We start from the raw sequence: 27,526 nt of genomic DNA, 5'->3' as shown, positions 1-27,526 counted from the left end.
TCTTTTTTTGGTTTTGATTTGTTTTTTTTTCTTTGTTTTCAATCATTTTTTTATTAAAAATTAAGATCATCAACAAAAAGAAATTAAGAAATTCTTTTCTTTTATTAGCACCCTGAAAACGATTTTCAGTTCGGATTCGTATTATGTTGATTTGCTTGATTGTTTGGTTTGTTTTGTAATTCATTCACATTTAGTTAGTCTTTTGCTATAAACAAAAAAGAAATTTGCATTTTAACGACGATTTTGTTTTTGTAACAATGAGAAAATCGTACTATTTGTTTTTAACAACAATGAACACGGAAAATAATAATTATTAAAAAACACAAAATACTATGTAACTGAAAAATTCTTGGCAAACTAAACAATTACAAAAACAAATTATTATTTTCTTTTTTTAGCTCTGTACATTCATAATACATAAAGAAAAAATTAGTTTAACGCTTTTAGGCTTTTGTTTGTTTAGGTTAAGAACATAAGTTTGGCGTAGGTTATGTTCTCTGGGTTTTGTTTAATTTGTTCCACTTCCCTGCAACAGCAGTTGCAACAGTAGTTAGTTTTGAATATTTAGGCGTATTTTTTTCAAATGAGTGCAGCTGACATTTTAAGAAAAATCATCGATTTATTCACTTTTTGTTGGTGTTGTTGAGGCTAGGGTTTCTTTAACATTGTTGTCATCATTGTTATCGTTGTTGTTATTTTTCTCCATTACTTGCGTGGCTGGTGTCTGCTCCTTGTTTACATTGCGCTCCTCCTCCTTGTTTTGCTCCTTATTTCCTGCATTTGTGTAATCTAAAGGTTTATCATCTGAAGAATCTGTGATAATTTCTTCTTTGGTTAAATATTGACAATTAACAGAAGATTCTGCAGATGTTAAATCTTCATCATCTGCTTCATCTTGTGATGGTTCAACTCTAGATTGTGTTAGGTCAGAATTGGCCATCTCAGCGGAAGTATCCACTGAAGTTTCAGTTTCTGTGGTATCCATTTCATGACTGTGATTTTTGTCTTCTGCTTCTTCTTCCACTCGCATAGCCTTTGACGAAAGATCTAACGATGACTCTAATTGAGCTTTGATTGGTGTTGATGTTGCTGTTTGTAAAGCAGGAGCTGGAGCTGTCATGGTTGGAGAAGTAATTACCACTGGTTGTTGTTGCGGATCACCAACAGCATCTCTGCGCTGCATACATTTCTCCAATGCCATTTTCAATGACTTACGTTTACGTTGTTTATTAGCCTCTTTTTGTGCACTCATAACTACTGCTGCCGCCGCTGTTGCGGCCGCATCCTATTGTGAATGATTGGCGGCCGCTGCTGCAGCGGCAACGGAAGCCGGTGCAATTGTGGCGCCAGCACTTAAACCAATTTCCTGTTTATGTTCTCTTGCAATGTGACGGCGTACGGTATTGTTACGGGTAAATGTGCGTGAACAGAACGGACATGGAACTCGAATACCTTGATGGCGTTGTCGTATGTGGGCTCGTAGATTTGTCTCATAACCATACAAACGATCGCAGTACAAACATTTAAGTTTTTTGCCTAAAATTTTGTTTGTGTTTTTAACCCAAATTATAAATGGTTAATGTGGGTAAGGAGGGGGAGGAGAAAATAAAACACAATTTTTAATTTTTTTTGTAATGCCAATTTTTGCGAGAAATGGAAAGTAATGGGGAATGTTTTGTTTTACTCACCATCAGCTGTATTTACCATGCCACTGTTTTTATTATTCAACTTTGTGGCATTCCATACATTTAACATATCGGCGGGTGGTATTGAGGCCGCTAAACTACCGGATAAGGAGCCATCAGCATTTTTCAGGCTCTCCAATAAAGCGGTTGGTGTGGTGGGTGAGGTATTTGAGGTGGGTGGTGGTGGCGGTGAATAATTGGAATTTTCCAATTTGACACGTAAATCTTCAGCACAGTTCTGGAATTGAAAACAACAATATTTACTCACAGGAAATAACGATTTGGTGTAGGAAAAAAACCTGTTTTATCTATAGGGAACATATATAGATTCGAATTTAATTTGACCGTAGTAGGGTATTTGTAAGAGAGCAGGCAAAAGCCAATTACAATTTTCAGATATCCCAGACACAAGCCAATATATCAAACTAAACGCCTATAAGTATGCCTGGTTTGTGTTCAAACGCGTTTGACACATTTATGTGGTGAATGGTTTCTTCATAACGAATTAACAGCCTGTTTCTGTATGTCGAAATATTTTTACATTTGCTTTTGCTTCAAAACAAGAAACAAATTTGAAAAACACACAAAAGTTTGGGCGTTTTTCATTCGCACACATTTTCGTTTCGAAATACAGAAACAGGCTGAAAGTTTCATAGTAGTTTTCAGAAAATATTTAATAAAATATCTTCCGAATGGCGATAGGACTCATATTTCATACACATATCAGAGTTCTTTTCATGGAAAGTATCCGATATCCATATTGTTTATCTCATTAAAGTCAATTTTGTCGTATCACAAAATCTCGAGTGATGATGATGTATGTCACTTTTTTAAAACATAATTCAATTTCTTTCATTCTAAACACCCACCTCTCTGGGATCATCTAAATCTTCATGATCATCCTCATTGTTAGCCTCTTTTGTACTGCCATTGTTACGTTCCATTTTCACTGATCTATCCAATGTTCCACTATTTGCTGTACCATTGCCTCCTGTAGTGCTGGGACTGTGATTATCATAACGACTGAAAACAAACAACAACAAGAATTATCTCAATAAAATGTTTACTCTTTTCACAAAATGGGGTTTTCTCTCAAAAAATCACCTTGACTGTGGCGAAGCTCTTTCCGAATGCATTGTATCTGCCTCTGTTGGTGCTGTCGATGATGCACTGGACGATGGTCTATGATAGGGAGGTTTACTTATTGGACTTGGACATTCTGATGGAGCTTTAGAACCGTCTCTGAGCACACTACCACGTACTTCCTGTTCGGCATAAGGGCTGCGGAGGGCACGTTTTCTCAGTGGTTCATATGAAATGGGTCTATACATGGGGGGCACATATGAGGACATATTTCCCAATGTTGAGCTACTGGGATGCATTAGTGAATCGCATTCTTGTTTTAAACTACCCGTGGAGCTACCGAGATGGTGAGCAGCGCCAGCGCCGCTACCTAGACCAGCGGCAGAGCTACCACCAGCAGAATTATTGTTACCCGATGGAGTGCCACTAATAATACCTCCGGTACTGGGACAACGTTCTGGCAAACCTAAATTGCCACCTCCACCGCCGCCCGGCGCATTAATACCGCCAGCGGAACTGTTTATATTACCCGAACCTAAACTGGAAACACCGCTTAGGCCATTGTTGCCAACACCGCTAATGCTGTTGCGTATGCTGCGTCGGCTGGGTGAATCCAGCAGCGATGAGGATTCAATATGTTGTTGAGCCTGTTGGGCTGCCAAACGCCCTGTTTCTGTGGACAAGCCTTTGACCTGTAGTTTGTTAAGGTGGATTAGTTGTCTTCATGTTCACTTTCCGGATGTGCAAATACTTACCTGTAAATTTTCGGCAGATTTGAGGAAACTGTTGAGAGCCTCTTGTGAGACATGTACTTCACCTTTGTACATAAATTCAAGCAATGCAGCCATATTATCGGAGGATGTTGCCTCCAATATAACAACACATTGTCCATTTGTGGGTGTTGTCTCAAAGAGATCGGCAAATTTTTTCGAACAAGCAGCCAATATTAACTTGTGTGCCTTAAAAACAGTGCCTAAAATAAAAGAAATGAAAATAAATTTTTAATAATAATCTTAATGAAAAGTAAGGATGGCCTAAAAATATGCTTTACATTATTACTTAGAGACTAAAATTGTGCCTTAACAAAAACCACTTGTCGTGTTTAAGAGTTTTTCCATAGAAAATCTCATAAAAATAGAAGTGACAGAAACTTCATCATCTCCCTTTCTCTTTAGCAACAACAAAAATAGTACACAGTTTCCTTGTTGGCCAAAAAGTGAGATGGAGAGGGAGGCTTCTTTAAAAACAATTACTTTAGCAGCAGGAGAAATAAAAATGCCACACTTGCTATACCCCACTGCAACACGCTTTAACACTACGCTAGGTAAGACATTCTGCGATTTGACAGCTGTTCAATTTTCCCACAAATGTTTTCTGGTGCCAAAAAAAATGACAGAAACCCAAAAGTGTTCTGGTTGGGGTTCTGTTGCTTTTTTGGGAGAAGGAGACATAAAATATTTCACTTTTACTTTGAGTGCATGACACAAAGATGTTTGCTGCTTATATTTCCCCCATTTATTGCTGGTTGGGGTACTTTCAATAGCATAACAGACAAAGAGAGAGGCAGAGCATAACGGGCAAGAGGGTGCATGCGATGCGATATTGGTTGTCAAAAAAAGTTGACTGCTGGCAAACTGTCTTTTCAAATTTCTTTAAGTACAAAGTTTCTGAGATACAACAAGTGCCCCATAAACAATCACGTCGTCTATGGAGCAGAATAATAAAGAGAATAAAACGCAACAGCACGCATACATACATAAGAAAAATGGGTGTTTGCCGTTTTCGGTTCTGCATAAATAAAGGTGTATTGAAATGTTTTGTAATAAAAATGCCAAACAAGGAGGAAACTTTCCTCGTTTCGTTTTTCGAAAATAAATAAATAACTAGTGTTGAAGCAAGCCTACCATTAGGCGCGTGTAAATGACATTTTGCCTAAAGGCATATTGGAATGAAAATATGGTGTGTGAGGAAGATTGTTGAATGTTAGAATATTAAGACCCTCCCCTGTGACAGAATTTTTTTATCTTGGGATTACAAATCGAAGGGTTCCGATACATATTAAAACGTTGGGGATAGTAAATACCAGGTATCGGCAGTCTATTTTTTGTTGCATACTTTAAGGAGCTTTAATTGTTTAAGTGCATGGTTTTTCAGTGGGTTGATTTGTGTGAGTGGAGCGAGAAATTCTCTTTGCTTGCTCGCGTCTAAAGGGAATGCCTATACCTTTTACATACCCAATTTAATCACTCGGAGAACTCTATCAGGTTATAAAACCATGTGGAACGGGAAATCAGATTCAAATATGTGTTGTTTGTATTATTTTGTATTACTTTTTCCCTTTTTAGACTACAAAAGGTTATATCAGCTTGATTTCCTCCCTATTCTATTCAACTACTAATTGAAGCTAGGGTACTTTCCAAAAGCCTGGAAAAAAGGTATGGTGATACCCATTTTCAAAAACGGTTCACCATCCAGCGATTGTGGTAGCTATCGTAACATTTCTTTACTTCCAGTTTTTGGAAAGCTATACAAATCGCAAACGCCTTAAAAATACTGTTTGGTTTCAGTCCGGGACACGTCCCATTTCCTTACGGTCTTCTCCCCTTTTGTGATCAAGGGGTTTGATAGCAGTTGTGGAACTATAGACGTAAGGCTTGAATCATTGTGGCATGACGGGATCTTGTTCAATCCTAAAGGACTGCCGTTCTGATTTCAGTCCGGCAGATTCTACGCACCATGCGTAGACCGTAAGGCTTCTCCTTTATTGTGATCAAGGGGTTTGATAGCAGATGTTGAACTATAGCCATAGGACTTGACTTGCCTGAGCCGCCCGAGGATGCCTGCTACTCCGGTATACGAACGATGTGGCTTCTCGCCTTAACGCTTGGCTTGAAGATCTACATGGATATTTTACTAGGTGGGGCCTGAAGCTGAACTTGGGCAAATGTTCAGCCATCGTGTTAAGAGATAAACCTCGGGTCGTAGGCGGTGAAGTTATTCAAATCAAAGATAATATCAAGTAATCTAGAATAAAACTCATGATCTACAAACAGGTGATCAGACCAATTGTCTCCTATGCCTTTCCGGTCTGGTTCCTTATATTTTCGTGTCAGATAGAAATGTTTAGGAGAAGGGAAAGATCGATACTCAACTACTGCTTGAGGCTACGACTAACGGTTCGACGGGATGGGTCATGTGTGCGGATAATATTTCCAATTCATCCATAGATGTAATATAACACAATATTTACATTAGAGCTTTTTAATGGGTACGTTTTTATATTACATTTTCATATAACATTAAATAATCTGCATAAAAAAGATTAAGGTTATCTTCGTGTCAGATAGAAATGTTTAAGAGATGGGAAAAATCGATACTGAACTACTGCTTGAGGCTTACACCAACAGTTCAGCGAGATTGGTCATGTATGTGGATAATATTTCCAATTCATCCATAGATGTAATAGAATACAATATATACATTAGAGCTTTTTGATGGGTACGTTTTGATAGTACGTTTTCATACAACATTAAATAATCTGCATAAAGAAGGTTAATCCGGTAAAAAGCCTCAATGTAAACAAAGCTTAAACTTCGTTTATTTGACATATAGGCATAAGTATGTATACTTAAATCTACTGTCATTTACTAAATCCAGTTATATGTAAACGTACTATAAGTTAAAAAAAAAATATATATATTTAATAACCTGTTTATATTATAGCATTTTGTCGGGTTAGCCTTCTTCATGAGAATTTATTTGACGTTTACCCAATGGAATTGACATTTGAAACCCAGTTGTTTTATTAAATCCGGTTAAATGTAAATGTACTATAAGACTCCAAAAGACCTTAAACCCCACTCGCTGTACCTTAAATTTTCTTTATCCTAACACTTTGTACATAGTTTTTCGTGCAGAATAACAATTATTCTTGTTTAAGATTTGGCGCGTTTACATTTTGAGTTATTTTTCTTGTACACATTATTGTGATTCTAGTCAAAAACAAGATGGGTGGTTGGCTCTAGGCCACTAATGGGTGGTGGTGGTTCTTTATTTACTACAAGTCATCTTCATTGTTGTTGTAGTTGTTATTGTTCATTTCCTTTGATGTTGTTCATGGTTCAAGACCAAGGAAATTATTTATTTCTTTATGTACATACATACCTACCTATTTACTTGGCCTTATTTTCCTCGTTTTATTTGTTAAACACCCACTCCCAAACTGAATGCCTGATTCCCTTCTTCCAATTTCTTCTCTAACTCTCTGTATGTAGTTATGTACATCTTCTCCCATTGCATGTAGGGTGGTGGCTCATAGATACATACATATGTATGTATGTATATACTTTTGGAAAAGTTGGTAGGTATGTATGCAGCAGGAAAAATCAAAGTATGTGTATCATCTTATGTTATTTCTATTAAATATATGTTGAAGACAGCATCGCAGCGCGTATTGTAATGTATGTATATTTGAAAAAAAAAAACAACTTTCTATGTGTATATGACATGATTTTTATGGGTTCAAGGTCTTTTTTGTTCATAAAAAAGGATAACTTTCAATTTTATTCATATTCTTTTATTATCTGTTTTGATTTTGTTTGTTTTCCTTTTCTTCGCTTCGTTTTGAAATATTTAACATATATTTATATGAAAGGAATGTTTATGTTTTTTCTTGGACAGAGAAAAAACTCAACAACAACAAAACATTTTAATAATGTATGTCACAATGCCGGTTATATATTTTTTGTTTTTGTGGATTTGTGTTTTTTCCATGTTTAGCAGAGAGAAAAAAACGAGAGTAAATCAAAGACAATACCATGGTACAAAAGTAAGTGTAAACCTAACATAAGTTAGGTTATGCTAAATAATTCCATCTTAAAAGTCTGGTTTCACAAAGTCACATTGTTTCTGTCTTTAAAATAATAAATATACGTTTATTCTTTATGTATCATCCGCCACGTGAGTTGGAATAGGCCCATTAAGAGCCATATTATGAGCCAATTTATTTATCAAGAATTTTTCTTCCGTTTGTAGCCAAGTGTAATGTTTACAATGCCACAGGTGTATTAAAGCAACTTTTCATTTGAAAAGAGCCTAAAAGTATGCTGTGAAATTTGTAAAAAGCCAGCTAATTAAGACATTAGAAGGAGACAAACAAATTAAGGGTTTATTTTTGAGAAGAAACTTGCCTTTTTAAATGATTTACTACTAAAAAGTGAAAATTTAAATAAAATACTTGAACGTTTACACTATAAATAAAGAATAAATAAACAGATGTAACAAGATTTAATAAAACTTATTGATATTCTATTTCATTCCTTATATAGCGATTTCCAATTGAAAAAAATACAAAGTCATGCTACTACCATACAACTGGTGAACATTCATATGTATAAATGCAGCATATTCCTGTACTTATATATAAAGCATCAAAGAAATAAATAACCTTAACTATTCGACATCACAAATTATTTTCACACTTTTCTCTGTTGTTGTTGTTGTCCAACCTAACTGATAAGCGTTGGCACTAGCATAGTGGCGTTTCATTTCTCCTCTCTCACAACAAATGCACGCGCTGCAAAATAGCACTGAATTTAGGCCACTTAAAAAATAAACTTAAATAAATAAAAACAACAAACAAAAAATATTCAGAAATTTTATTTTTGTTTGTTTCTTATTTGACGTTGTTTTATATACATACATATGCCTGCAAATGGAGTAGTGTGGTGCAAAATTCATCAAACAACAACACAGAAGAAAGCAGAGGACATGATTCATCATCATAATCATCATCCATAGGGCAGTAGTAATTGTAGAAAACAGTGTGAAAGTGATTAGAAATTAATCAAATATAAAATGTTCTTTGAATTGTAAATTATGCTATTAGATTTTTTTAAATATTGGAAATAAACATTGCGGAAGCAAAGCGACTTTCTCGGTTTCTTTTCTAGAAAGTGCATTGACAGACATTCAAAATCGAAAAAATCGTTCAAAAGCTCATATCTTTAAAGTTGGATGTCTGAATAGCACCAAGTGGTGGCTACGAGTTTTAAAGCTTTAAAATAATTTTTGTAATTTGTTAATTTTATTGTAGATTTTAATAACCGGATTTAATAAATCCACTGGGGTTCAAGTGTGAATTCCATAGCGCAAACGTAAAAAAAATCCTCATAAAGAAGGTTAACCCGGTAAAACGCCCTAATGCAAACGCCGTTTAACACGTTTGTCCCCAAACATTTGTTCTTTCTTAATCAGCTGACTGAATGTAAATATGTAGGGTTTTACAGACGAACTTTAAAGCGTATTTACATCATATGAGACCCATTGCATGTATGTCTAATAAATCTCGTATTTACCTAAAACTGGAATTTTAGTTGCCAGTGTGAATATGATTGTATTAGTTCTGTTTCGTTTAATAAGCAATTTGCCCATGGCATAATAAATAAGGTAAATCGATAAAGCCAGCTGATTGCACCCAATCTGTCAAATTCGTTTTTATTGTGAATTCATTATATGAATTTTGACAGTTTGAAGGACTTTCAATCAAAATAGTCTTGTTGTTGTAACTACTGGATCAAGTAAGGTGATTGCATCACTCTCTATTTTGGCTTTGATCAAGACTGTTTAGTGCCGGTCCACACTAGCGTGAATTTCATTAAAAAATTTCATGAAATTAGGCGTTCTTAAATCGAATTTCCCACTACAGCAATTTTATGATTTTACTCTACTATGGAAGTCGATCTAGAGACGCATAATTTCATGCAATTTTTTCGATGAAATCACTCTGTGGACCGAGACTTACAAATCTATACTATCAGCGGCATCAGCTGTAATTAAAAAATGAAAAGTAACGCTAGGTTTACATTTACGAAGTCCACTCGATTTCAACTGTCAATTCCATTGCTTAAACGTCAAATGAAATCCAATGGATTTCGGATGAATTTTCATTTGACGTATACGCAAAGGAATTGACAGTTGGAATCCACTCGATTTCGTAAATATAAACGTACTATTACAATCTAAGACAGCGCCAATCATAGGAATACAAGCAAAACGAATGCATGTGTGAATGTATGAGTGAAAAAAGCAACAACCAAATTATGTTTTTGTTTGTTCTTGTTCACGCATAGTGTTCGTGAGGGAGAAAAGCAAATGCAAAGACAACTTAGTGGGATCGCGTATACTGTCTTCGCAAAGAAGAGCAGCTCTGATCTAAATGTTTTACATGTTTTTGCCGGGTTACCCTACTTTATGAGTAAAGTTGCGATATCACTAGATGGTTTTTCTTAATGGAGTGCTGTTGTCTGCATTTTACAATATTCGATAGATAGTTTCCATTATTATTGGCTTCTAGACATCCCTTTATCATTAATGCTATGATTTGGCACTCTCGTTACGTATACACTACCTCTCTTGCATCTGTTATTCTCTACTATAATATTCCTATATTAGTATTTTATTGGCACGTGTATGAAATTTTGTTATTTGCCTAAAGTGTATTTGTGTGTGACCTACTAAGCAAAAACATATATACAAATAAATTCGGCATTTTTTTGTTTATCCCCTGCCAGCAATTGGAAGTGAGTTTCGCACTCCCTCGCCTAAGAGGTCACTCCGGAGACACGCCAAGGAAGATCGTTGGTGAATTACACAAACAATTTCTATAGCCTTATTGTGATTACGTTTTATCGCGTATGCCGACACTTCGGAGTGACTTCTGAGTGACTTCCAAGGCGATTGTTTACATTTATTTAATGATTCAACACATTTGAACAAATATAGAACATTTTCTTTCTGATGATTATATGAAACGGTGGTGCAGTGGTAAGCACACTCGCTTTGCACTCTGAAGGTCCGGGTTCGCTTCCTAAGTCAGGCAACAAAACATCATATTTTTAAAATGACAAAATTAATGTAGGCGGAATTTGCAAAGAATAATTTCTCTAAAAGAGAAGAGAAATGAAAAATAAATAAAAATAAAAAATTAAAAAAAAAAAAATAATAAAAATTAAAAAATAAATAAAAATAAACAGAAAAACAAATTAAAAAATATTATTTTTTTAATTTCTAGAACTATCGCGGAAATGATCTTCTAGAAGTGTCTCTGGGGTGACTTCCAAGACGACACGCCGGCGTGGTTCATTTCTTCACAACGGAAGTCACTTCAGGGTGACTTCTGCGACTATCGCCGCGACTGTTTTCATCGCCCTGGGCGACACGCCTAAGTCACTTCCGAGATAGTTTTTGCTTGCAGGGTCAAGTTCTATATGTAGGTATGATTGTATTACTATGCGGTTATTATCAAATTCATACTGTATGCGAAATCGTCATCACAACAACTGCCATCACAGCCACAGCAAGTGCAGTTGGTTGCTTCGTCTTCGTCGATATGAAAACGAAAAAAATATGAATAAAAAACAACAATAACAAATTCATCTAATCAATTTTATACTCTGACAGTCAGTCACTCACTCATTTACTCTTCCACTCTCCATCCATCCGCCTCTTCGTGGTATAGTAAACAAAACGACCTATTTTTAATGACAAAAAGAATCAGCTTCTGTAGATTGCGGATTCAACTACCATACGACGATCCTTACTCTTTACCCCTAAGAAATGACAACTGTCAACAACTGCGATCATCACACCTAACTACATACATGCATACGAACATTTGAATTCACAAAAATTAGGAATCAAATAAAAATATTCAAACAGCCGGTTAAATAGAAAAAAATATAAACAAACAAAGAAGAATAATACCAAAAATAAAAATGTAAATAAAACGAAAAGTATGAATGACGCTATACCCGGAGAGAGAAAGACAAACAAATGAAATTGTTGAATTGAGGAGATAAACAGCGTAGAATGTGTTGGTTGGTACTCAACTTTTTTTTTACAATCGCATTGGATGGCATTTTTCGATACTCCTCTGTTTCATTCATTCATTCAAATTTTGCACATTTCCAACGGTTCCAATGCTCAACGTAAAAATAGTTGTCACAGGAGTGGAGTTAAAAGAACAGTGTTTCCAACATATTGAAGATATATTATTTTGCAATTTAAAGCCTTAGTTTATGGCACAATAATACAGGTACTACACCAAAAACAACTGATCATCGTTCTTGTTGTTTTTAAGAATAAAATCACATACAATCTTCTTATTCCACCATGCCTTAATTATTTGCGACAAATACGTCATTTATTTGACAGCTATTCTATGGAATCGATAACCCAAAAGCTTGTAAAAATTTTTTCAAACATTTACAAAATGCTGTTCGATAACAAATTTCTTCAGTAAACGAGATATGAGAAGTAGTTGCAAGTACTTTTTACTTGCAAAGTCATCGAACAGACCTATTGACGACTTAAATGACGAACGTTTTCTAAAACCAGTTAGATGTAAATGCGGCTTTAGTGGGTAGAATGTTGTAAATTTGCATTTTCTGGCTTCTGAAATGATTTCTCCTTAAAATGTTTTAATTTTTTGTCGTTTTCATATTATTTTCCTATAAAACATATCATATTTGCCCGATTTTCTTAAACAACGCCCGTTTAATTTCACTGTGTATATGTTGGCAAAGAACCACACCTACTATCTCAACAATAACAACACTCAATTGTGAGAATTTTTTTGGAAGTTATTTGAGATTATTTTGCGAAACGTCATCATCATTTTCTGAGAAGGTTCTTTGCCCAAAAAAATATTTATTGCTTCTTTCCAAAAATTTGAAATTTTATGTACTCGCAGTTGTTTGTTAGAACAAATGGCATTTCCGTATTGTGCATCTACACATTTCTGAGCATGAAATAATAAGAGAGAGAAAATGAGTAGATACGATTTAGAGAGCCAATCAGCAGAGTTAATTATTTTTTGCTTGCATTTGATAAACTTTCTGGGGAATAAACTATATTTCTTGCAAATAACAAAATGCTGTGCATAGATCAAAGTCCACAAGAATTGATTTGGGAAAGACAAAATGTGGAGAATTAAGGCCTGGGTACATAAGCTGCCTTTGCTGATTGCCTTGCTTTCCTGCTTCATTTCTGACATAATAAAAATAAAAGAATAAAGAAGGCCGAGCAAATTTCGAACTGGGCAAGGGCAACCCTTTTCTTTTATATTCTTTTACATATTAGAAGCAAGCAAGGTAAGCAGGCAAGGCAGCTTATGTACTCAGCCCCATGGTGGAATAAGAAGGAGTTACATCAAATCATACTAAACGTCAAATTTGATCACAATTATGCATTGTTGTGAATTGCTTGTTTACATTTTGTATGAGATTTTATTCACAATAATACATTTTGACAACTAGTCTGAAAATCAGCTGTTTTTGGTGCTGTACCTTATTATTGTGCATTGCTCAGGCCTTAAAGGCTTGGGTACATAAGCAGCCTCGCTTGTTTGCCTGCTTCATTTCTGACACAATACAAATAAATGAATGAGAACGCCGACCCAATTTCGAACTAGGTTACCCTTTTCTTCTTTATTTTTTTCTTGCCTTGCTTCGATTCTAATGCTTGGTTTACATTTACGAAATCCACTCGATTTCAACTGTCAAATCCATAGGTTAAACGTCAAATGAAATCCAGTTGAGATTTCATTTGACGTTTGAGCTATGGAATTGACAGTTGAAATCGAGTGGATTTCGTAAATGTAAACTTAGCATAACATAAAGAAGCAAGGCAAGAAAGCCAGGAGACGAGGTTGCTTATGTAACCAGGGCTTAAGGCCGAAAACACATCCACATGTTTTCGGCTTAATGGCCTCGGTAAATAAGCAGCATTGCATTCTTGGTTAATAGTACTCGTACCATTAGATTTGTAAATCAACCCAATTTCAAATGTCAATATAAATCCACCGGATTTTATTTGGTGTATACGCTATGGAATTGACATTTGAAATCGAGTGGATTTCGAAAATCTAAACGTACTATAAATCATTTCTGGTAAACGAATAAAAAATGGCCCAGCCAAATTCAAACTAGAGTGCCCTTTGTCATTTATTATTTTATAGTACGTTTACATATAACCGGATTTAATAAATCCATTTGATGTCAAATGTCAAATCCATTGCGTACACGTCAAATAAATCTTCATAAAGAAGGTTTTCCAGGCAAAAACTCTAATGGGTATGGCGTTTTAAGCAAAAAGCCAGCCTTTTATGTACCGAGACCTCATAGGTCATTTAGATATGAGTTCATTATACGGATAAGGGGCAGTATCGGCATATATTTGTTAAATCCGGACATAATCAGCCCTACTTAACGGATTTTAAATTAATTCCTAGTATTGATTGGATTTGCTTTCAATCCAGCTAAAATGCTCGTATCAAAAAATCCTCGTACCAAAAAAATCAAAGTGTTCCTACAAATGTACCAAAAGTTGCAAGTTGGAGTGCAGAATATGTGAGTAGCGTAAACCAGCTATTAAACAAGTTTTGAGAATGCATTTCCTTAATAAACATAGTTCATGAAAAGAGCGAACGACAATGCCCCACAAGATCCTAATCTCGTTCAATTTCGTTTAAAAGAACACTTTCAGCCATGTCAACATTCCCTTACTTTTTCAACAATATTTGACAGTTCGCTCTTTTAATAGTTTTACTATTAAAGGTAATGAAATTAATTCAAATTATCTTTTAAATGATGACACTTAAAGGACAACTGACCGGCAGAGCTTAATGACCATCCATGATGGTGGGACAGTAATAGCTCATTTAGACTAGCCATAAATCCTAATGGATTTAATATATCCAGTACAAATCTCATTGCATGTAGATATGCCTTTGGAGGATTTAAATGGCAGTCAGCTGATTTTTGTGCATAGGAAAATTACCAAGGTAGATACATCAGCCCATCTGATCGAATTTGAAACGTCAAAAGAAGTTGTTTTAAATTGAATTCGTCTCAAAGAACATACGGCAAATTACAAATTTATTGTTTAATATTGGAAATGTTAGCACATTATGCTACTAATGCTAATTAATGAGCAAATAATTAATTATTTTATCGTTAGACATCGTAAATATTAGTCTTGGTTGATTAAAATCAACTTTGTATATCAAAGAAAATTTAATTCTTTCGCCTTGTTAACAAATTTTGATATTTTTAGCAATTCACCAATGCATCTACCTTGTTTCTTGTGCCAAATTGCAACTTTTTGTATTTTCTAGCAACACATTGCAAAAAAAGGAGTTGTATATCAGGATTTATACCGGATTTAAAATAAATCCACTCAATACGATAATTTATTTTTGTATGGGGAAATCTGGTAGATTATCGCCGGATTTAGCAAATAAATCCTGATAATGCACTAAATCCGGCTAATGAGGTCATATCTAAATGGCCTATAAGACCAGCTAATTTTACCCAACTTGTCAAATTCATTGTTATTGTGAATTAGTCGTATGAAATCGTAAACAAACACTTTGACAGCTTGAAGGACTTTTAATCGAAATAGACTTGTTGTTGTAGTTTCTGGTTCACCTTGTTAATTCCATCATGATGACCAACTACAAAACTCCCAATGCCTCCTACAATAATTATTAAAAATCTTGAAATATTACAAATATGATTTAAATTCAAAATAAAAAAGTACAAAAGGAAAGGTAAAAAGTTTTCACCTTTTTTGGTCTACAGAATGCGTGAGAAAAAAACAAGGTTTTTTGCAGGAACTACCAAACCCATTAATGTGATTTGTTCCTGTCTGCCAATAGCCAAATTTGTATTGTAAAGGTATTGCAAACAAAAATGTATTTAGGTATCTACGCACGAGGAAGGCATGGTTTGGTGATGTCTATGATGATGGTTTTCAATATCATAACAAACATTCAATACATATCCATATGATACACACATGAAAGATATGAAGTACACATGGAATGGAAAGTAGGAGTAGTTACTCAAATCCATTTTTCAATATCCTTTGGTTTGATAACTAAAGTAACAGTCATGTGTATGTTATCAAAATCCTTTGCTGGTTTGGTTAAACAAATCTTGTGTCAAGAAAGAGGAAGGGTTAACAAGTTTGAGGGTAAAAGTTAAGTTTTGGATGACAGTTAACGCACTTTTAAAGCAGTTTTCTGGAAACTAAAAGCGTTTCTTTAGCTAAAAAATTTCGAAATTCGGTTATTTAACTGGACTTTCGTATTAGCGAAATGCACCTGTCCCTGGCTGTCGTTCATGTTCAGTTTTGAATGACAGCCAATGCACTATTAGGGCAGCTTTCTCAAAAATTAAAGAGTTTATATCAATACTCAAGTATTAACGGTATATACATACTTTGTTTATTTCCAAAAAAATTTTAAATTCCATCTTTTAAAACAACGAACACCCTTTAAGCAGTATAAACACCTAACCAAAAAAACCAGTCAAATGAATATAAAACAGTAAACCTTTATAACTAAAATACAATTGAATTTACAATAATATGCAAACATAACAAAAGCATTTTTTTCTTGGTTTGTGTTGCGACAGTTACTGATATAGTCGCAAATATGCGGATATTTTGTGTAAAAATAAAGAACTTCAACCATACAGTGGCCCTTGTGTTTTCTTCAATACGCCTCACCAATAGAGAAAAAATTGGTTACAAAAATTTATATTCATTTCGTTCATGTTTTGAATCAATCAAGCAAGTAAAAATGAATGTTACCGCTACCGTCATCCTGCTGCTGTTACTATATTTTTTGATTAAAAATTTGCCATCCAATGAAAAACAAATCATAAAACCCCCCCCACACACCTATCCGCCATAAGCGTACGTCATCATTCTCACATGAGCGGGCTTGCTGCCTGGCTGACTGTCCTCGTTCTCTTTCTTATTTAATCCCTTGGCCAGTTCGAAAATCCTTTTGAAAATCCATAAATGAAAGTAGTCACTCGCCCATACAATTTATTGAACAAGAAATGGGGTTTTGAACTTTTTTTAAGAAAAAAAAAATACAAAAAACCGAGTTGGGGGCAAAAATGCATTGCGAGTGAGTGGGAGATTGCTGTATTTTTGTTGATGGAGACACATTTGTAAAAATTGTGGTTTTTAATATGCACATATTTCTATTTGAAACCCCCTCAATCTCCAAAAAAATGTATTTTGTAATGAAAACAAAACAAATCAAAAATATATTTATTCCACGACAAGTGTGTATGGGGAGCAACGAATGTGAGTTTTGTGTGATATGGATTTTTGTTTGATGATGACAATTCATCTGGGCATGCTTTGGACCCTTCCATATACATATTTGTATATCGAGGATTGTGGTAGGCTTCTTCCCCCATTTTTTTTATTTCAGTTTTGCAATCCTCCAATGAAGCGCATTACACAGTTTTCGAATTTTTTGCTAGACGAAGATGATTTTTGGCATCGCAAAACAATAACACATTCTTATATTAATATTCATCATATACAAACATTTTGTTTTTATTTTTTAGTGTACAAAAAATGTTTTATATTTGTCCATCTTCTCTAGCAACCAAAAAATATGAATTGTAATGCCCATAATGAAAGTGTAATTATAGAGAATGTAATGTGGGGTAAAGAGAAAAAGAGGAAGAGAGTAGAATATACATATCTGCACTTATTTTATTAATATTCTTCATATGAGAAATATAGCCCTGGGCGATTGGAATTGTTATTTATGTTAGCCCTTTTTCATGAAATCAAGCGAAAGTATTCCAGTTTGTGGTGAAGAAGGCGGAAAATCCGAGATGCATTATATTCATTATAATAATATAGTGGAGAAATACTCCAATAATGATGATTGAATGACTGGCTGATCCTTAAGCCCCAGATCCACCGGATTTTTTTTTTTAATTTTTCCAAAAAAAAATTTCAAAATGTATTAAATTTCTTGTTTTTGTACTACGTATAAATTTAATCCAATCTAGGTGCAATGGAATGCACATCAACCTTGCACGCTGAAGGTCGTGGGTTCGATTCCCCGGCCAGGCAAAATCAAATTTTCAACGGTGGCAATATACGCCTCAGTAATGTTGGCGACATTTCCTAAGTATTTCAGACAATAGGTCCCATATCATTGAGCGAATATGAATCGGGGTGCACTCGTTGATATGTGAGAAGTCTCTCTTGTCCCGTCTGGGATGTTTTTTGGAACAATTATATAATATTATGTTTCAATTTTAAGTGTTGAATTTAAAGCTGAGTACACATTGCCAGTTTTGAATGACAGCTTTGTTGGTGCTTGCTAGTGTGGCCGTTCATTTTTGTCATTCATCATGCAACCACAAAATGTTTTGTGGTTGCTGGACGGTTGGACAGTTATCGATAACTGCAAAATATCGACATTCAAAACTGACAATGTGTACTGCTCTTAAAGATCTATGTTGTAAAACATTTTAGCTAACACCATCTATATTTCAATATTAAGATTTCCAGGTTGTTCCACTGAATTTTAAAAGTGGAATTTGGAATATTAAAAGTGGAATATTAAATTTTTTAACGAATCCCATCTATATTTATATATTAACTTTTAAAGGTAGTTCCATGGGAAAATATGTAAATTGATTGTGCTTATGATGTCTGCATTTTTCTTTACTTTTTTCAAAACCTTTAAAATTCCTTGCTATTGTACTATGTGTTACCTAAACCCTATCTAGTCTTCAATTGTAAGAGTGGAATTTGGAGATCTATATTGTAATAAACTTTTTAAAGAAAGCATAATTTAATTGATTTCAGAATTTTATTAGCGTTAAATTCTAGAGAATATTTATTTTGTGATAAATAACCTTTTAGCGAACACCATCTATATATCAATATCTCTCAGAAAAACAAAATGATTGTAGGTGCCTTAAAATCTATGGAATATTTAATCTTTCACAAATATTGGACAACCTGGTGTTGGCTAACGGTCTGGTCTGATACTAGGGGTTTAATAAAGCACTTTTATATGTGAAATAATGCGGAGTAGCATTTATTATATTTATTTATTAATGATTCATGTGGATTGTGGCTATATGTGGGCATACCTAATCTAGTTCAATATGATTTGTGCGCAGTCGTATATAATTCACTATTATTCAAATCATTCGCTTGACAACTCATCAGACCATAGAAAGCCTCTTAACTTAAAGAAAAAACATATTGGGTGAACGGATATTGTCTGAGAACGACAAATTATTGCAACTGCTTTTAGGCGCCTAAAAATACAAAATATTTAAATAATAATGAATATTGGAATACTGTTTCAAAAAACTCAAGCTGGGTATCAGTACCAAGCAGTAGCAAATTGTAATGCGGAAGAAAGTTATCGAAAATCAAAGACATAGGAGAAAATAGTTTTAAGAAGAACCTAAGTGCAATCAGTGCTATTTTTTTGATTTTTACAAGGTCTTTGTTAGAAGGCCTCTTCGTCTGCTGACTGGTCAGTATAAATCCTCTGCCACTCCTCATTTATCTTAAACGGTCTTTTGAAGGTTTTGAATCCTACAATATTTCAAAGAGGTAAAATTCAAACTCAGGACTTTGGTACGAGTAGAAGAGCAAAATATATAGATACATGAGAATTTTATGCATAGGATAGAACGAACTAGTTCAATTGTACGATTCACTGAGATTATCAACTGAACTATATCAGTCAAAGTCTTCATTTTTTAATGCAAACGAAAGATTTACAGTCGGATAAACGTTTCAACTGGTTACCAGACAAATAATTTGTGGTGACATTTTGAAGACCCATTAGTGTGTTTCTTGTACAATAGTGCAGTTCACGAACAAACTAGTTCAATTTGAACGATTCACTAAGAAGTTCAACTGAACTACATATATCCTACGAATTATCAAATTTTGAAGATCGATTTACTCGCCTTATCGCAAATGTAGAGCGCTAATTTTTAAATCAGGAATTCTTAACTATATATGGAACGCGTCTACAAAGATTTAGGTCTATTGTCATCGAGGGGCTGAGCTATGGATGCCTAAATTATTACGAATATAGACAAACGAATAAAAATTAATTAGTCTTTAATTGTTTTTTGGGCAAACGAAAGGTCTACTTGCCAATGTATGCACATATGAACTTTAATAAAACCGCGAAGGCAATACGAACAAAATAAAATACGAATAAAACAATCAGATAAAACATATGGCAACACTGAAATTACGACTGTTTGAAGTTAAAGCTCGATAAATAATGGTATTTATTCAAATAACACAGCGAATACAATAACCGAATGACAGCTTGAGTTTAAGTATACATAAATTAATATTGAGTACAACAACCATGTAACAGATTGATCTTTACGGTAATGGTGAATTTTCGAACTATAGGTAAGATCACACTTATGTTTGCAATGATAAAATCTAATGCCCAATGGATTTTAAAGAAAATAACAAATTAAACTAGCGAATTTAACAACCATCTTACCATTACTAAATTAGCAAAAGTTTGAACCTAAGGCTCCATTAAAAGAAATAACTTGAGAACAATGAAACCAAACGGAAAGTAGAAACGGCGAGAGGCGGAACCATGAGTTAGCTGCGTGTTGTTAAATGACATTGAAGCTTTGACATTTGAGCCACCAGCTTCATTGAAGGCTTGGCTGACTTCCGAAACGTCAGTTGCTTTATATTCGTGCATGGAACTAGGGGTTCTTAGATCGAGTTCAATACTAGAGTAATTTTATGAAATTGCAGTAGTGGGGAACTCGATCTAAGAACCCCTAGTTTCATGCACGAATACAAAGCAACTGACATTTCGGAAGTCAGCCCTTATAAGCTTCTACTTGTTTGTTGATGGAATAACAAGAAAAAGATCAATGATGAAATTCAACAGAAAATTGAGATTGTGAGTGTACAGCTCCATAAAGTATGCTATAGTTTAGTATCTTGCTTTTCGCTGATTTAGTCATTTTCCAATTTGGTTCGGTATATCCCCAACGGTTATGAATGAAAAATTTTACGTATGTACATATGTAAACCGAAATTTCCAGCACGCGTTTTCTTTTTTATTATAAACATATATAATGTTTGTTTAACTGCTGATTTTAATAACATGGGCTATATTCTTTTAAAATAATACATTCCAGTTTTAAAAACCTCCTTTATAACGTTTCAAATACCTTGATTTTGTTAAAAAGTCTCAAAAAAACATAAATTTAAACTGATTTAGTCATACAAATAATCGAAAAATATTATGTTGGAAAATTATTGCATAATTTTAGGAGCACGACTAATAAATTACCTCGTAGACCGACTAAAAACCTCAGACAATTTTTTCAAAATATTTAATTATGGAAAAAGTTTCGTAAGAAAATCTTAGAATAGACATTCCCATATCAAAGAGTTTCGTCCGATGCTATGATATAGGCACTCTTTGTCGTCGTATCCGATTGGCGTGTCGAACATAGTAAAACAGTAACGTGTAGAAGTTATACTTGACTAAAATGAAGACCGCACTTTAACATCTTTAATTTAATTTTCACAACATTGTTGTTGAATCACGGTGTAGTCAAGGCATATTAACTACTGGAAAACTAGTGCATAGTTTTAGTATATAAATTTTAATATAGTGCATAATTTTAGGTGTTATACTGTAAAATTCATGTATTCTTAATTTGATTTTCATATTTTTGACCATAACCTGGAAATGTCCCTTAAAGGCTTAAAAAATTTCCAAATAATATTATATTTTAGTATAACATGCTAAACCCATATTTAAATATCTTATACACACCTATATATACAAATGTATATCTGTATTTGTCATTGTTTCAATATATTTCCTTTCGTTTGCATAGATTTTTTGTTTGAGTTTCTTGCCATCCTCTGTTTCTGCTTCGAAAGGCGATGTAGTAAAAGTGTTCCAAGTATACGCTTTATGTTTGTCTTTATATTATGTTCCATTGACTGTCTTTTTGCCGGCATTTGTTTTTGGGTTCTTTTATTATTATTTTTATTAGCATTTCATAAAATTGAAGAAAATCATAACAATAATAAAACAGAAAAGTGAAACGTGTTTAATCATCCCTTCAAACATTTTTTGTATTTTCTTTCAACCACCTTTGAAACGCGGCAAAAAAGGACAATGATGATTTCAAGGGAAAATTATATCAAACATCACATCATCACCAAATCCAAAAAGGAATAGACACACACAATGGAAGAGGGTCTTCTTTACTTTCTCTTAATGATTTTTCCAAATTCTAATATAATCTTATGTTAGGTCAGGTATTTTTTTGTGGAGATTTTCTTGTTGGGGTTTCAAAAACATTTGTGAAGTGTATCATAGACATGAATTTAGAGCAGTGCCGAACAGCCATTTGTCGCTGGTTACGACGATCCGATCCGAACGCAAAGAAAGAGCGAGCGAATACATTCACATTTGTGGCTTCGCTCTTCTTGGTCGGCACTGATTTAGAGCAAACAATTTGTAATCACTTTTGGTTTTATTTTATTTAATTTCTCATCTCGAGATTTTTTTGATTTGTGTCACAGATATGAATATCTTTTGATAATTTCTATTTATTTATTTTCTCATATTAACTGTCCTAGAAGTATGCTGCTAATAGTTTGAAGGGCGATAATTATTTAAAGATTTCCTCTAACAAATTTGCTCACCTGTGAAATATAAATGGCGCTTTAGAAAATTGGAATCTTTCTATTTTAGAGGTATACCTAAATACGTCCTTATTCCCAAAGCGTTTGTGGTGAAAAAAGTAGGACACATGTATTCTTATGAATACTACCGAAATACGTCGAGCGTATTTTATTCAAAGTTGAAAAAAATCAACGACCCAAGAGCGCTTTTGTGGTAGAATGGAGAATTATTTTAGTACGTCGCATTGAATATAATAATTTTCCGTGGGACTATTGTCAGTTTGATGTAGATAGTGCTGATACATATGGGAAACCTTCGCCTCTCAACATCCTGAATAACGCACACGCAATTATTTGCGTAAGCTCCTATAAGGGAAAAATTGTCAAAATTTCAAAACTAGACTCTTGCAGGTTCTGGAACAGAGAAATAACTTGAAAAAATATTATCCCAAGACTATAAAGTTTCTTTTTAACGAGGCTGGATTTTTGCTTATTCCTATGCCTTATTTCAGTTCACCAAATCAATTGGCCTAAATATAGTTTCAAGTATCCATTAAAAACTAGTACCTCAACACTTATTTATATATTCCGCCTAAAAGTATTCCCATTGTTTTACGTATCTCAAACAAGTCGTAAAGCAGTAATGTGAACCATGATATATAGGTGGCGCATGGTGCGTCATATCTTCATAAGAAACATATTTAAGTGATTCCTAATAATATGCTAAACGTTGGAATTTTACTTTAATATTTATGTATATGTTTTTTTCTGTTATGTTTTTAAGAAAAAAGAAAAACTCATCTTCACTACTTACCATCACATGATAGTGTTACATCTGCCAGCAAATCCGATTTGAATAAATTTGAAAATGTTATTGCCAAATTTGATGAATATGAATTCCATTTTAAACAAAACTGTTGTTGGGGATCCATGTTGATGACGTTGTGTGTGTGCGTTGCGTGTTGTCGGACGACTTAGATGAAGATCACCTTATTGAAGATTTAACAAATAATAAACAAAACTAACTCCAAATTGTTTTCAGTTAACAGAAAAAAGAACTGCCGTTTAGTTAGCCAAAATTGTAAAATGATGTTATTTTGTTGTTGCTGTTGTAAGATTTTTGAATTTTGTATAAATGTGTTGATGATTTCTTTTTGTTTTACATGAGAAAACCAAATGTCACATAAACCAAAATGTTGTTGTTGTTTCTTCTGCTGTACTAGATGTATCACTTGATGACATTCAAAGAAAAAAACAGAATTGTGTGATGATACAGGGTTTTAAGATATTTTGTTGTGATTGTTGTTGTTGGGATTATTGTTAATAACGTTAGAAAAGCCAAACCATGAATTTTGAATTTTTCTTCTTTTTCTTAAACAGCGACACTTTTTCCAAATGGCTACTGTTTTTATTGTTGCTGATGATTTTCTTGTTGTTGTTATTTTGCTTTGCAAATATTTTTGTTGACAGCAATTGTTGTTGATGATGAAATGAATTTGTTGTTGTTGCCAAACCGATTTTTTTGTTATTTTTATAATCCCAATAATATGCGTTTTTAGCATTTATTTTGTTGTTAATGTTGTAATTGAGGATGTTCAATGCAATGATGATTATTGCTTGCTGATATTTGAATCCGTTCTTGCGTTGCTTTCAAGCTTACTTTTTCAGGATGAATGTGTACGCGGTCTCCTGGTTGGTGATGGGTTTTTAATATGGAGATGTGCTGCAATGAAATTAAAACGAAAACAGAAAATTATAAATAAATTGAATTGTCTTTCAATGCATATTGGATGAAAACAAATTGTTTATATGTTAACTGAGTTTGGATTTGAAAAAATAATAAACATTCAATTGCATTCAAAGAAGTGACAAAGTAGTTTTTGAAGTTTTTTTGGAAAGCATAATTATGCGGGGCATACACTATACTGCCAAACTGCACTGCCAAATGAACCCTTGTGTACGTGTGTGATTGAATAGTGTGTGGCATTCCTTCAATCCATATTCCAAAAATGATGAATTTTCCTCCAAAACTCGATTTTGGGTTGAAGTTTTCCAATTTTTTTAATTTCCTCACAAATAATATTTGTTGTTTTCAAAAATTATTTGTTGGTTACTTGGAAAATAAACAAAATTCATCGGATTGAAAGGGGTTCATTTACAAAATCAAAACTATTTTGATTTCAATCCTGCCAAAACTACTCCCAAATACATTGACAAAAACTTCAAAATTTACTAATACTATTACAAATGCTGTCCTGCATGCCCATAGTGTATGCCCGGCATTACACTAGGCTACAAAAATTTCAAATTTAATTTTCGAGGTAAATTGAAAAAAAAAAATATTTTATATTTGATGACAAAACTTCCTATTAAGGGACATTTTTAAAATTATTTTTTAATTTAAAAATCTCACCTTGAAATACCTGTTTATTAAAAATATTTATTTTCCAAACTGTTTTTGATAAATTTCGAGCAAAATGAAAGACATCTGTTTTTATTATAAGTCAAATGACTTTGGATTTCAAAAAGTAAAAATAAACATTTAATTGCATTCAAAGAGGTGGTAAATTAGTTTTTGTGAAGTTTTTTTATGATACAAAAAATTTCAAATTTTATATTTAAGATAAATTTAAAAAGGATTTCATATTTAAAAGACTATCCATTAAGGGAAATTTTTAAAATATTTTTTATTTGGGGACAGTAATAAGTTTTATTAAAGAAAAATAAATTTTTTTTAATTTTTTCTCTCTTTGTTTCCAGGAGAAAAATAATAAATTTCGAGAAACACAAATTCCACTTTAATAAACTTTAGTTTTTAATTGAAATCTATATTTTCCCATTTTAAGAAATTTTTGTTGTCAATTAAATCAAAATTTTTATGGAACTTGGAGGACATATAATTAGAAAATGAAAACAAATAAAAATTAATTAATAAAGTAATTTGTAGAAAATTAGGAGGGTTGGCGTTTTTTATTTGGGATGACGACTTCTATTTTGTTTTTCAAAATAGTCAGGCTTAATCCCATAGTCGTTGTTTTAATAAAATATTAAAACAACGACTATGGGATTAAGACTGACTATTTTGAAAAACAAAATTTTTAGAAAATCTTAAAATACAAATTAAATTTTTTGGGGAAATTTAAGTTTATATAATCCATATTTTTATTAATACGAAGAAAATTTTGAATTTTTTAAATTGCAAATAAATAAAAATGTAATTTCAAGAAGATTTGTTCATCTGTAAGAAAACCTAAGATAATTTTATCAATTATTATTTATATTTTTTTGTTGTCAAAGAAATAATGCAATATTTTCTTTGGAAGAGCTCTTCTGAATTGTGAAATTTTTTATGCATTAGTTCGAAAACTTTTCGATTTCTTCTTATTTTTTTCCAATTCCTATTTGCATAATTTCATTGCCTATAGATTTCATACACACCCATAACCATGGTATTGACTGCCTGACATAATGAAATGGTGTCATATATCACCCTTGTGTTGCACAAATTTCTTGTGAATGTAATTTTATATTTAACAAATATTGATATTTATAACAAAAAAATAGAATGTTCGTTTTTTCTGCTCCAAATTTCCAGAAAAAAATTGTAGAATGCATTCAACATATAACATATTGGCTTCATCGCTTTGTTTTTTTTTTTTTGGCTTTGTATGACGAGAGAGGCATGCATACACCCCAAATGAAGCAAAAAAAAAAAAAATATACAACAACATATTGGCTGTATGTATATTTTGCAAGCACTGGTGGGGTATACAATTTAATTCCTGGAATTGAACTAAACACACTAAACTAAATCAAATAAAATATTGTTTGCCGCCAATGATGCCGCCGCCAATAACCTTGAAATACAAGTAACCAAACTGAAGCAAACACAACAACAACTAGCAGCATACGACAATATCATCAAGAACAAACAGCAACAACAACAATAATCATATGAGCAGCAGCAACAGCAAACGCAAAAGGCAACAGTAAGCAATGAATGGGTCACAACAAGCTTTGAGCAAATGCATCTTCTTCAAGTGCCTTCTCAATGAGTAAAGATGCTGTTGACGCCAGTTAGGGGATGCTGTCAATATAAAGTACTGCAAAAACTTTATGTTGTTGTTTTTGTAGCGTTTGCGTTTTTATTTTGTGTGTGAAATATATATTATCGGAGATGTTTAAATTCCTAGCAGCAGCTACACCATTTCCCAAAATCAGGGGAGAACATTTTATAGAAATACATTTACTGGTAAAGAAATGAGTAGTTGATTGACGGATCAGGAAAAAGACTGATGCGCGATTTCTTTAAAGCTACAAAATATATTTTGATCTTTTAGAATTTCTTTCTGGAAGGTTATGAATTAGCGAAAAATATCCGTCACAACGCCATCTGTTTAAAAAAATTAAAATTTTTATTGGGCGAGTGAATTGAAATTAGAGCATTCTTGTGGCGAAATGTTTAGAAGCAAGATCTATATTAAGAATCATTGAAGTAGTGTTTCCAATATCTCTCTAACTCCAGACAATAAATTTTATATTCAGCTAAACAAGCAGCAACAATACAACAACGACAACAATCTACGAATCAAGTGACGAAAAGAGATAACATAAATTCTTAATATTGATTAAATTTTATAGCGCCATCTATATTTAAAATTATTATTAGAAGAATTGTGGTAGAAAAACAAATTCAAGAGCATAGTTTCAGGCGGAATAATTATTGACTAGAATTAAATCTTATTTTTTAGAAACAAGTCTTTCTATCTGATAAGGAACCAAAGAGATAAGAGACAATAGCTGCGTTCCAAAACTAAAAAGTTTTTACACATTTAACACATTCTGAACATTTTTCCCCGAAATGCGTTCCCGTACACCAACAAAGTTGCAAAATGTTCACTTCTCTTTGAACAGAAATGGCGGTGAATGACTTTCTCTTTAGACACTTTTTACACGACAAATTTGAGCGAGCAAAAATGTGCAACATGTTTGCCGGCTTCCGATTCGCCGACTTTGACATTTGTTACAGATTTTTTGACGTTTCTGCCATTTTTCCGTTCCCGTACATTTTGGAAAAATGTGTGCGTTGAACTCATTTTTGACAGTTTTCTCTTTTGAACATTTTACCATTAAAAAAGTACTGGAACGAAGCTAATGTTTTTGATCACCTTTTGGAAGATCAGAGAAGCTTTATTTAATTAGAA

The 27,526-nt window shown here is 33.3% G+C and overlaps 1 protein-coding gene across 1 annotated transcript; it reads right to left on the bottom strand.

The window, feature by feature from the left end:
• Window positions 1-449: 449 nt before the first annotated feature.
• chinmo (Chronologically inappropriate morphogenesis) lies at window positions 450-24,047 on the bottom strand. Its single transcript, XM_073969413.1, is given in 7 exon segments — window positions 450-1,536; window positions 1,689-1,923; window positions 2,555-2,708; window positions 2,790-3,460; window positions 3,524-3,741; window positions 23,137-23,311; window positions 23,983-24,047. Coding segments are annotated over 6 exon segments (2,313 nt in total). The 5' UTR covers window positions 23,255-23,311; window positions 23,983-24,047; the 3' UTR covers window positions 450-619.
• Between the last annotated feature and the right edge of the window lie 3,479 nt (window positions 24,048-27,526).

This window comes from Musca autumnalis, unplaced genomic scaffold (genome assembly GCF_047663935.1).
Source record: "Musca autumnalis isolate F117 unplaced genomic scaffold, ASM4766393v1 scaffold_2, whole genome shotgun sequence".
NCBI classification, from domain to species: Eukaryota; Metazoa; Arthropoda; class Insecta; order Diptera; family Muscidae; genus Musca; species Musca autumnalis.
Note: the sequence above shows the minus strand (reverse complement) of the source record. Positions and strands in the feature narration are given on the sequence as shown.